This window comes from Nilaparvata lugens, chromosome 8, assembly GCF_014356525.2.
Source record: "Nilaparvata lugens isolate BPH chromosome 8, ASM1435652v1, whole genome shotgun sequence".
Lineage (NCBI taxonomy): Eukaryota > Metazoa > Arthropoda > Insecta > Hemiptera > Delphacidae > Nilaparvata > Nilaparvata lugens.
The window spans coordinates 40308275-40321789 of NC_052511.1; the positions used below are offsets into that span (position 1 = coordinate 40308275).

The window sequence follows — 13515 nt, forward strand, 5'->3', positions numbered from 1 at the left end:
AGCTGTGTGACGCTGGTAGTCTCTCAAATTGTGCCGTTCATACACTATCACCCCAACAAAACAGTAAAAATTGGCAATAATCGACTTGAGATAGCAGTAGAAGTTGCGACATAAATTCCCTATACCATGAGATATCTACTTACGCTATTGTTTCTCTATGATAATACTCTTCTTTTCTTATCAAAAAAATAAGGGAGTGGTTTCAATAGATACGAAGAAGCTGTTTCAATATATATATGAATAAATTCAAATGTAGGCTACAATTGATTTCGTATCAAGTTTACGAGTACAATTGCAATTAAAATATTATGTTTTATCGCTTAGGAAACAGTATATGACGCGACCACTAGGGGTTTGGTTCGAGATGTGCTTCTGGGCTACAATGCGACTGTGTTCGCTTATGGTGCGACCGGCTCCGGCAAAACCCACACCATGGTGGGCGACCCCTCTCAGCCTGGCATTATGGTTCGCGCTCTCAACGACCTCTTTCTCACCATCAACAATCATGGACACAAGTTCACAGTGAGTAAAGCAATCAAGAGCTTTTTATATACTCTATCTATTATTCAGTCCTAAATGCTCTCAACCCTCTGAGTGCATTCTATTCATGAGACCTGTTGAACTCATTAGAGTAGTGAAACGGAATTAGTTGAGAAATAAATGCTCACAGCCCCACACGCTAGACGAGCATGGACAATGCACTATGTGGAAAGTAGTGCATAATATTCTTGAGTGTGTGTCAGTCTCTTATAATCAGGTGATTTGATCTGTATAAGACACTTTAATTTGTATGAAGCAGATCTTTATTTTCTGTCTAATCTTACCCCTATATCTTTTAGTTTTTTCCCTCAAGCCTTTATTAATCTACTGAATCATTAGTTTTTAATCAATTATTGGCTACTGTTTTGAAGATTTTTGACTATAAATTTCAATTTCAAACTTGAATTAAAAAAAAAACACTTATGGAGTGAAAATGCATTTACATTCGTGGTGACGATCAATTTAATTCATCGCTTCATTCAAATTCCCTCATAAATTTATTTTTTTAGGAGATTTCAATGTAGTTATTTTCTGATTCAGGTCACAATGTCATACCTCGAGATTTATAATGAGAACATTCGTGATTTGCTGAACCCTAGCTCAGGCTTCCTGGACCTGAGAGAGGACACCGGTCGTAGTCGAAATATTACAGTCGCCGGTCTAACTGAGGTCACTGCCAAATCTACACAAGAGGTAAGTTCTATTTGTTTCGTAATGTTCTAATTTACTTCCTATTTCGGATTAATTTTCAAACCTTATTGTATACTAACCTGAAGTTCACACGTCACACCTTAAGTAAAAGTGATAAATACTTGGATGAATAAATACACAGAGTTGTCAAAACTACAAGGTGCGTCAGAGAAACTTACTTATTTGAAAGTTGAATAGAAGCAAAAGTACTTAAGATATTGTTTCAATATTTTTTCATATGAGAATACAATATCTCAATTTTTTCCATGCAGTCTTGAAAATTACATCAGACCAATGGCGACCCTCATTGCGCATACACCTGGTAAAGTCGATTTTTGAAATTTCGTTGCAGTGTATCAATCGGTATGTTGGCAACGGCGTCGCGAATGTTGTTCTTGAGGTGTGCTATGGACCGTGGTCGATCGTCATAAACCAGGGATTTCAAATAACCCCATAAAAAATCGCATTGAGGAAACGCATGTGAAAATGAACCTTGTCAAATGACTGCTTCTTCAGACAGGTTGTCAATCAGCATATCACATGCATTTTGACGGGCAACAAAATCGCGTTCAGTCAATTCTTGAACAAGAGCTAATTTATAGGGATGAAGTTGAAGATCTTCATGCAAAATTCGTCGAACAGTGGAATCAGAAATTGCCATAGCAGCTGCGTGTTTGCGAGCCGAACGCACAACTGACTGCTTCACTCTTTCGATATTTTCTGGAGTTCTGATGGTTCAATGATACGAAGTCCATTTCTGGGTTTAGTGACACTTCCACACTCCTGGAATAAGTTAACCCACGAAAGAATCGAATTATGGCCAGGAACGAGTCTGTGGGGAAGAATTTCAAATCGAGCGCGGAAGGTGATCGATCATTAGAAAAGAAGCCTCAACTGCGAAGGCCTGCTGCTCTCTAGACCGGAGCATGATGGCTATTTACTTGAGGGAGGATAAATTTGAGAACTTCCCCCTCCAGATGCGCCCCCTCCTGTCCTTTACACGACCAATTAAACGCACGGGATTTTTTTCAAATAAGTTAGTTTCTCTGACGCATCTTGTATGAGGTTTTTTACCTAAAAGCTTTGTATGATGGTCTGTGAATTTTGGGCCACTTTGTGTACTGATCGTTGCTATATGCTAGAAAGGAATTTTTTTCACACAAATTTTACTGTTTTTATTCCTCACTGCGGATTGGTATGATCGCTTCATCTTATCATTTTTTTTATAAATAGAAAATACAATAGTTTTTTCTCCTACCGAGATATGGTTCTATTTGCTCCAGGTTTTGATGCTCATAATTAGATCAGGTTTTGATAATCATGAGTTGTTAACTGTTTGAGCAACAGTGTGTTTCCCTGAATTATTCATAATCTTTCTGATTTGAACAAGATTCAAGTAGTAGAGTTTATTTTCAATCTAGAATATTGATCATTCATGCTTCTAAAGACTAATGCACCTTTCTCCACATCCTGCACACTTTTATCTCATTTTCAAGTGTCTTTCATCAAAGACCTTTATGCTCATTAATAGCATCCAGTTTACCCCAGTTTAATCTGATCCAGCAATAAATCAAGCCATGGAAGTATTTTTATGTGTCACATTCCTAGTTTAAACCACAAGATGAATCAATTCAGTTTAAATAATTATTGCTATTGAGCATACGGGCGCTTTCAATCAAGAATAACATTCATGATCAATGATTAACACATCATTTACCTTCCCAGTGAGGTACGGTGTAAACCAGTTTCCAATCTACTTTGAACACAGAAGAGCATCAACGGAAGAAACATAAATTATGTAAATCTTCCTCATCATCAACTGAACAGACACATCATTCTTCAGTGATGTGAACAGTGCATCATTCTTCGATACGCGGAGGAAGGATCACGGCTCTTCAACCTCCTCTCAAATCCTTATCTTAACCTTATCTTGAATCCATAGATAGCAAAACTCTGTTTATTCAAAATTGGAGCACTATCTATTAAGAAAACCTTATTATACAATTCCGGAATATGTTCAAGAGCATACTGTTTAGCATATTATACGACAGTCTTAAGGTTTAAACACTATTATCAGTTGATCATACTTTGTTCACCCCAGGACACCATTATATTATGGATGAAGCACTAATCTATCAATTTGCCATTCAATGTACTGTGGCTAAGAATTGACTAAACTAAGTATATTGCCAATATTATGTATCATTCAAGACCAAGATTACCGTTTTTGATTTCTATTACAATCATAATAAGTGTTGATGCAGGTGAAGCAGTGGATTATACATACCATAGAGAAAAGATAACATATATTATACATTGTTTATGTTGCAAATTTCAAGCCGATGTTTTGTTAACTCAAGCCGATTACTGTCTACTATAGTGAGGTCCACGTTATAATGACAGTAGATAAAGATAGGAGAATAGCGATGCCGATTCTCTGCATCAATTAATTATATTTTTACACTGTCAAAAACATAATTGGCATCGTTGTGGACCTATAGTGAGGTCCACGTTATAATGACAGTATTTGATCAACTTTAGTTTTGCTATCCTTGTCTATCATTTGACGAAGCCGGTGGTACTATCCTTTTCTAGGTCCACAACGACGCCAATTATGTTTTTGACAGTGTAGAAATATAATTAATCAATGCAGAGAATCGGCAACGCTATTCTCCTATCTTTATCTGCTACCATTATAACGTGGACCTCACTATAGAAAAGGATAGTACCGTACCACCGGCTTTGTCGAATGATAGACAAGGATAGCAAAACCAAAGTTGATCAAATACTGTCATTATAACGTGGACCTCACTTAGTGTCTATTATTCTTCTATTATTAACGGTACTGTTTTGGCCGGGTGAGAGTGTAGGAAAGGCACAGTATGAGAGACTACCAGCTTTGCATAGCTTCAAGAAAAATAACTACTTAGACTCTACCAGCTTAGAGTTAACAGTGAAATTTGAAACATAAACGCCATGGGATATCTTCTTATGCTATCTTTTCTTTATGATTATACTGTACTTGATGCATTTCAATATTGTGTTAATGGTTGTTGGCTTGTGCAGGTGATGCAGCTGTTACAGCGAGGCAACCGCGAGCGAAGTGTGGAGCCGACTGCAGCCAATAAGACGTCGTCACGGAGCCACGCGCTGCTCAGCGTCACTGTGCGTCGCACGGCGCCGACTCCCTCCAATGGCGGCACTCAGTTTCAGACGCGCACCTGTCAGGGCAAGCTCTACATGCTCGATCTGGCCGGCTCCGAGCGTGCCTCGCAAACTAAGGTACCTACTTCGTTCAAAATAATCTGCAAAACAAACTATTCAAAACTTAAATTTATATTTCCTATTCTATTCTCATGTATTGCTTTGTTTTTCTGGTAGATCACTCATCAACCCCTTCAATTACAAAAGCCTATGAATAATTTGGTTTGTCATTGGAATGCTTTAGTTTTTTAACAATAATATTAATGATCAGTGTTTTCTGTTTTGTAAAAATGATGAATATAGTTATTTGTGCAACTAGTGCGCAAAGTGACAGTTTGCTGCACCGAAAAAAAAGTTTACGCCCGAGCCGTAGGCAAGGGCGGAATGGTTTCTTGAGTGCAGCAGAGGAACTTTGCGCACGTATTTCACATTAAATTTTTCCTACAGTTACCATTGAATATGAAAAGTGGTTGATTATGGGTAAAATGATGGCTGAAATCCATCAAATGTTTGTCTGTATAATTTTGTTATTAATAACAACTTTAATTTATTTTAAACTTGATAATCCAATTGAAAATTAATAACCATAATTTATTCAAATTAATTTGAAAATTTGAATAATTTTGAGTAAATCTTAATTTCTAAATAATTTTTCAACCAATCAATTTATGAATGAAAAAAATATTATTTGAAATAATGAATAATTAATATATGAGAAATGTATAATTTAATGATTTCTCATTTTTATTCATTTGAAAATAATAAATAATAAATAATAAATAATAAATAATAAATATAAATAATAGATAATAGATAATAGATAATAGATAAAGATAATAGATAATAGATAATAGATAATAGATAATAGATAATAGATAATAGATAATAGATAATAGATAATAGATAATAGATAATAGATATAGATAATAGATAATAGATAATAGATAATAGATATAGATAATAGATAATAGATAATAGATAATAGATATAGATAATAGATAATAATAATAGATAATAGATAATAGATAATAATAATAGATAATAGATGATAGATGATAGATAATAGATAATAGATAATAGATATAGATAATAGATAATAGATAATAGATAAAGATAATAGATAATAGATAATAGATAATAGATATAGATAATAGATAATAGATAATAGATAATAGATAAAGATAATAGATAATAGATATAGATAATAGATAATAGATAATAGATAATAGATAATAGATAATAGATAATAGATAATAGATAATAGATATAGATAATAGATAATAGATAATAGATAATAGATAATAGATAATAGATAATAGATAATAGATAATAGATAATAAAGAATAAAGAATAAAGAATAAAGAATAAAGAATAATAATAATATTGGTGAGACAACCTGTCTGAGAGACTCTCAGCGTCGTCACATAGCTACACGAAAAATAACTACTTGGACTATCGGCTTGAGTCGAATTTGGAACATAAACGTCCTATACAATAGGATATCTTCTTAAGCTATCTTTTCTCCATGACTAAACTTAGTGCATTGCCAATATTATGTATCCCTCAAAACCAAGATACTTTTTTAGATTTGTTATTACAATCATAATAATTATATTGATAAAGGTGAATCAGTAGATTATACGTAAAGGTAGATGATTGTATTTGAAATTTTGGTAATGTTTGTTGACTTGTGCAGGTAATGCAGCTGTTACAGCGAGGCAACCGTGAGCGAAGTGTGGAGCCGACTGCAGCCAATAAGACGTCGTCACGGAGCCACGCGCTGCTCAGCGTCACTGTGCGTCGCACGGCGCCGACTCCCTCCAATGGCGGCACTCAGTTTCAGACGCGCACCTGTCAAGGAAAGCTCTACATGCTCGATTTGGCCGGCTCTGAGCGCGCCTCGCAAACTAAGGTACTTGGTTCAAACCAATCTGCAAAACAAACTATTCAAAACTTAAATTTATGTTTTTTATCCTATTCTCATTTTTTGTTTTGTTTTTCTGGTAGATCACTTATCAACCCCTTCAACTAGAAAAGCCTATAAATAATTTGGTTTGTAATTGGAATGCTTTAGATTTTTCTAACAATCATTTTAATGATCAGTGTTTTCTGTTTTGTGAAAATTAAGAATACAGAATGAATAATAATTGGTGAGACAACCTGAATATTTGGACTTTCTTTCTGAGATAAAAAACAGGTAGTGAAGATATTCACATTATGTGAAAAAGTATATTTGAGAATATCTGAAAAAAATATGAGAAAAACATGTGAAGAAAACTAATAGAAGTAATCCAAATGGATCTTTTCAGAACTGGAAAATTTTTTGTGATTATTGCCTTTCTTGAATATTATTTTATTTATTTGATTCATCCAGAAGATAATTGATTTGTGTAATATTCTATGAAGGAATCTATCTTCAATTGTTAATCTGAGCTTTGTTAAGGAAGCAGAGATAATAATATATAGTATTTGTGCTTCTGTGTATCGTTTTTATTTAGTTATCAAATTTATTTCGATTGATAACTCGATTGATTGATTTCGTTTTGATTGATAATATGAACGGAATCCCCAATGCCTGTTAAAAAAAACACTTTTTCAGACTCAGAGGTCCTTGAAACGTATAGAAATTTAGAAATTGGGGTACCTACCTTCATTTTTTTGGAAAGCAATACTTTCCTTATCTATGGTAATAGGGCAAGGAAAGTAAAAACATGACCAGTAATAAACTAGTTTGAGAATTTGGGAATGTGATTAGGCCTACTGACTATCATTAAAAATATTAAAATTATTTATACGAATTCATAATCAAAAGATTCGAGCTGAACTGGTGGTACATAATTGCTGTAATTTTCTCAAATTTATTCGAATCTATTTTTTCTCAAACTTATTTATTCTGGGTGAGGAAGGTATCATATGAATAATACATTACGAGGAGGGAGATAATATATCATTTAACAGTTACCTTGAAGGATTGCCACTTCTAAGAGAATTAAAAATGGCATTCTACGTTAATTATCATCAGATGATAAACAATAATTAATTGTTTAGCTGAATCCCATCGAATAGGCATGGACGTTTGATCATCTCATAATTCATCCTCGCACTTCTCATTACCGACGCACAAGCAAAAAGTTCATGTAGGCATCATCCATAAAAAAATTTAAAATTAATCTATGTTTCTGTTACAGAACAGGGGGAAGCGTCTCCTGGAAGGTGCACATATAAATCGATCACTTTTAGCTCTGGGCAACTGCATCAATGCACTCAGTGGAGGAGGAAGCAGGTATTACCAACAATCAATAATATTCAATTAATAATTATAATTTATTTTACACATAAACATCAACTTGAAACAAATGTGTTTCTGAATAAATATATAATGAATAAATTTATTTACTTATTTGTGCTACTACCATGTAACATAACAACTATAGTAGTATCTACTATCTAGTATACTACTAACTAGTATAGTATTGGAGTATTTTAAAGTTTTTTAAAAGAATAAACGGTGCTTCAAGATTTTTATTTTGTTTTATTTTTTAGTAATAACTACTATAGTAGTTGTTATACTGTATGTAGGTGTAAACATGTCAATGAAGTGTGTATTTATAGAGCCCTATAACTGCTACATACATTAGAATCATTGTAATATGTTTTTTTTTTTGTTTGCATGCAACATCACTCAGTAGATCTGTCATCCTTTTTCTATTTGGGTGGCATCCCCACAGAGAATTCATTACTGGTACTAACACCAGCTCTAGTATAAGGGTTTCTCATAGTTCAGTAGGTTAATTACTAGGAAAATTTAATCTTCTTTACATTTTATATTGTATTTTTTAATTATGTGCATTTTATTAATTTGTTTGTTTGTATTTCAATGGAAATGAAATGTATCCATCTATAATACGAGCTACACATGCAAGTAATGCATAAGTCAATTTTAGTCATGGAATTTTTCACAAAAATTCTACCTACTGTCACAGTATACTCGTACTTTAATATTATAATATACAATAAACATGAACATCAAATAAACTTAAATCATCAATTTAAATTTCATTATGAAATAAATAATCAATCATAAGGACAAAATCAGACTAAGCTGTGAACAAGCTAATGAAAAATATTTGTTACAGATTAAGCCTATATATAGCACTAGATTGGATAAAGTTAACTCTCCTTAATAAAAACAATATAAAACTTGTAGTACCCTTTTTATTTAAAACTTTAAAACATTTCAACGACTAGTTTCGACCTACTTTGGTCATTTTAGGCCCGGTTTCCGAGCTCGGGGTTTGGCTAAGTTCTAGACTTTAAACAGCTGGAGTCAGAAAATTGGCTTTCCGAAATGGGGCGTAGTCGCAGTCATTGTCAAAGTCACATTTGAATTAAATTTCGAAAAACTAGAAAATTGAACACAAAATAAAATGAAGAGAAAATAGTGTAAAGTTACAACTATTTTGAATTATTTAGAAATGTTTAATTCCGTCAAGAAAAAACTATTCCAACTATAGAAATGAGAAATTAAAAACTGCGACTACTGTTTTAAATACTGCGACTACGCCCCGTTTTGAAAAGCCAATTTTCTGTCTCCAGCTGTTTAAAGTCTAGGACTTAGCTAAACCCCGAGCTCGGAAACCGGCCCTTAAAGTTATTTTAACTTGGCCAAAGTAGGTCCAAACTAGTCGTTGAAATGTTTTAAAGTTTTAAATTAAAAGGGTACTACAAGTTTTATATTGTTTTTATTAATTTGAATAAAGTATCCCATATAAGTGAAGTGATAAGTGAAGTGATCTTGGATGTTAATTTGTTTTGAATGTGCTCAGGTACGTGAACTACAGAGACTCGAAACTGACGCGTTTGTTGAGAGAAGCGCTGAGCGGCAACTGTCGCACGGTGATGATCGCTCACGTGTCGCCCGCGACTGGACATCGCGAGGAGTCGCGCAACACGCTCATATACGCCGCAAGAGCTAGCGGCATATCACACAAGGTCAGTGCCGTCTACTTGGTCTTAGCTGTGTTACATTGAACATCGGTCTGTAGCCGGGCCTATATATGATACAGTATGGTTTTTGAGTAAAACGTTCTTCTTCTTCTTCTTCTGGCTTTACAGCTCGATGTGAGCTTTAGCCTCTCGCACAAGAGCCCTCCACACATCACGGTCACATGCCTTTTGTCTCCATGCTCTTATCCCCATCTTTCGGAGATCATCCTCCACTTCATCACTCCATCGGTTGCGTGGTCTCCCCTGTCGTCTTCTGTCTTCCATCCTGGCCTTATAAATTGCTCTTGGCATTCGATGTTCTGCCATTCTCTCAACATGACCAGCCCAGCGCAATCTTTGTGATTTAATGAAACGGACCACATCCTCACCCCCAAGAATCTCATTCATTTCATTGTTCGATCTTCTTCTCCACACTCCATTGTCGTTGACACCCCCATATATTCGCCTGATAATTTTTCTTTCAAAAATTCTTAGTTTAGAGGCATCAACAGCGGTGTCTCTGAGCCATAAGTGATTATTGGTCGGATCAGCGTTTTGTAAATTTTCATTTTGGTTGCCCTAGATAGAGACCGAGAGGTGATCAATTTAATATTGGCATAATAGGCACGATTGCCAGCTATTACTCTCTGCTTTATTTCATCACTCAATCTGTTAGCATTATTCACATCGGCACCAAGTTATGAAAATTGCTGTGTACTTTTAAAAGCTAATCCTCCAACCACAAAGTCATTCATGTCTTTTCCGTATTCACTTCCAGACCCATCTTCCTTCCTGCTGTCAGAAGCTCCTCAAACATTCCTTTCAGCTCTCTCTCGTTCCTGGAAATGAGCACAACATCATCAGCATATGCGCAGATTTGTCGTGATTTGTAGACAATACAGCCTGTGTCGTTAACGCTTTCTAAAACCTTCTGAATAGCAATTTGAGTGAAACGTTATTGTTCTATATTTCAATTTTACTCAACTATGATCAGGGTTGGGAGAAAATAGTTTTTGCAGCAACAAAATAGCTTTCATTGTTGATTATATTTTTTCAATTCTATGCATAGCGTAACATTATAACTAAGTTGATCAAAAATAATTCGAAATTTGGCACTCTGGGCTACAGCCTTTTTATTTATTTCTGTATTTAGTACATTTATTAAGTGTGCATTTAAGTAACACCTTAAAGGACGGATTATCTGATAAACTAACAGTTAATTCACAGCAGTGCTCTAATCTCTAAAATGAAGTTCCGGAACTCTAAATTTTTGCCCAATTGGAGGACCGGTGTTTTCAGGGCGTCAAAATGTTGAAATATTGGCTGTTCAAAGAGCGTTTCTGCGTTAAAAAATTTAGAATTTTTCAAGGACTTTCAGTCTTGAATCAATTGGACAAACTTCCTAAACAATTTTTTTTTGAGAAATAACTCAAATAATGATTGATTGGGAGGTTCCCTAAATTGAATAGGCAATTGAATAATATTTCCTTTATAAATGAACCCCCTAACTCATATTTTTTAAAATAATAATAGGCAGCAATACGTGTTTGTGATACAGTATAGGTTTTATTTTTCATGGGTATGTGATATACGATAAATGAAGTTCCGGAACTCTCGATTTTTCGGCTAAATGGAGGACTGGGGTTGTTTATTGTTGTTTATTTTCGTATAAACAACAATATTCGATACAGTATGGTTTTTGATTAACGTTATTTTTCAATAACTTTCCTCTACTATGATCAGGGGGGAGAATAGTATTGCAGCAACAAAATTGCATTCATTGTTGTTAATTATGTTTTTCAATTCTATTCATAGTAAGCTAATTAAGTATTTTAACATAAATTATAACTAAGCTAATTAGAAATTTATAATTATAAAAATTTAATAAGTTTAAAAAAAATTAGAAATTTGGCACTCTGGGCTACAGCTCATTTACTTGTTTTTTACAGTATTACAGTACATTTATTAAGTGGACCTGTCTCTTGTATTTCCTCTGATAGTGTAATTTTCACTTTTGTTTCTAGGTTGAACGGAATGTTTTGGATGTATCGTTCCATGTATCCCAGTACAGAAGTATAATTCAGGATCTGAGAGCCGAAATTTCCCGACTGAGAGCGAAGATGACCGAAGAGCGACCCGCCTCCGCCAATGACAACGACGATCAGGAAGAACACAAATATGCCACTATCAATGATGACAATAACAACAATGATGAGCTCAACAATAACAATAGTGAAATCACACCCAATAAACAGGTAAAGTTATATTTTACAAGTGCATATGCGGTATTCCTACTGTTGAAGTTTGAAATGAAGAAAATCTTTCATTTCAAACTTAGATTTAAACTTTCAAAATTGAATTTCAAATTCTTCAATGTTGTATCTGACTGCTAGTCGTTTTTTCTAATAGCAAAAAGTGATTCAATTTCAAACTCTGCTCACTTCAATTCCTAGTTAAAAATGATCAATTATATTTTACTCGTCAAGGAAATATATTCTTCAATCATTTAATAATAAATTATCATAATTGAGATAAAATATTCCGTTATGATTGATTATTTTTCTACACAATTTAAAAACTATCTGGCAACGTTTCGGTGTGTTATCTGCTATCTGTAGTCACATCCGCTATCTCAATTCAATTCAAAGTTGTTTATTTCATAAATCTTACAAGAACTTTCAGTTGTACAGCATAAAATGAGAAAACACTTCACAATAAAAGTAAGATAATGTCAGCACCACACAAATGTACATCAGATATACCAAATAATATAATAAGCAATATATGCTCTCGCAGAGGCATTACTGCCTGTGTGCGTGTATATCTGTGCGAATATCTGTTTTGTGGAATGAAAGATTAGGATATCAACAACAACGTTAATCAAATGCTGCCATTATAACGTGGACCTCACTATGTAGTATTGTAGTTGTGAATAAGTACCAGAAGGCTCCCGTTCTCAAATTAATCTATGTAATATAATAAAGGAAAGAATTTGGCTTATACAGTAGGCCTACTTATAATTGGCTTAGGGATAGAAAACTCACGTCTGAACTACTATTGAAGTTAAACTTCAATTTTGCATATAGATTCTTATTATTTACCGGGGATGGTTATAGGCCTATTTTCAATTCTTCAAGATTTCATTATGTCAAGTTTTCAGTTTGTCAAGTTTTTACTTAGACCCTTGCAAAGCACGGGTTACCTGCTTTTAATTAATGCAACTTTCTGATTGATTGATTATTTACTGATTTATTGCTTGATTTTTATGTTTATCAATATTTTTCAATTGATGTTAGCACAATAAACAGCGAAATAAATAAATACGGTAGATGTTGATTTTGTATTGATTGTTTGATTTTTGAAGTTGGTGATTGATTAATGATTGGTTGTTGATTTATGATTTATTGATGATTATAGATGAATGATTAAATGATGATAGCAAGATTGTTGGTGTTGATGGAGATTGATATTTGCACAATCAGCAAAGTAAAATGACTAAACAGCGATGTTGATTATGGCAGATAAGGAGTGGCGGCCATACAGTGAAGCAGCTTCGCGAGCTGATAGTGTCCACGTTCCGGGAGCAGATGAAGTTGCGCCGGCGGCTGATGGACATCGACGGACATCTGCTGTCGTTGGGTGTCGAGGCAGAACGCCAGCATCAGATCATCAGCCAATGGGAGTCGCAGCACAACCGGCTCTATCATCGACATTCAAGTAGCTATCTATTCATTCTACTGCCGTTCAGTTGTTCATTGATGATTGATTGATCACTATTGAATTATTTACTTCATCTAATAACACACGAATCATAGAAATGATCATAATATACAACTCTCAATCTATATTCTTCTGAAATTAATATACATCTATTATTTATTTGAAATTTATCTTATATCACACACGAATCAAAGAAATTATCATATGCAACTCTCAATCTATATTCTTCTGAAATTAATATACAGCTATTATTTATTTGAAAATTCAATCCTAATTTTTGTAATGCTTAACGTTCTGATCACCATATGAAAAAATCTTCAATATTGAGGTAGGGTTCAATTACACGTTTTAATGATGAAGGAGGTACTATCTAAA

At 34.0% G+C, this 13515-nt stretch overlaps 1 protein-coding gene across 1 annotated transcript in view; it reads left to right on the forward strand.

Annotated features, from left to right (window-relative positions):
- The window catches only part of LOC111049357 (kinesin-like protein KIF19), a 44386-nt gene that overhangs the window by 21769 nt on the left and 9102 nt on the right, over positions 1-13515 (forward strand). Inside the window, exons 5-11 of the mRNA XM_039434759.1 lie at positions 325-522; positions 1081-1233; positions 4297-4512; positions 7623-7717; positions 9261-9426; positions 11445-11675; positions 12942-13137. Of these exons, the coding sequence (XP_039290693.1) occupies positions 325-522; positions 1081-1233; positions 4297-4512; positions 7623-7717; positions 9261-9426; positions 11445-11675; positions 12942-13137 (1255 nt within the window). The remainder of the gene's footprint in view (positions 1-324; positions 523-1080; positions 1234-4296; positions 4513-7622; positions 7718-9260; positions 9427-11444; positions 11676-12941; positions 13138-13515) is intronic.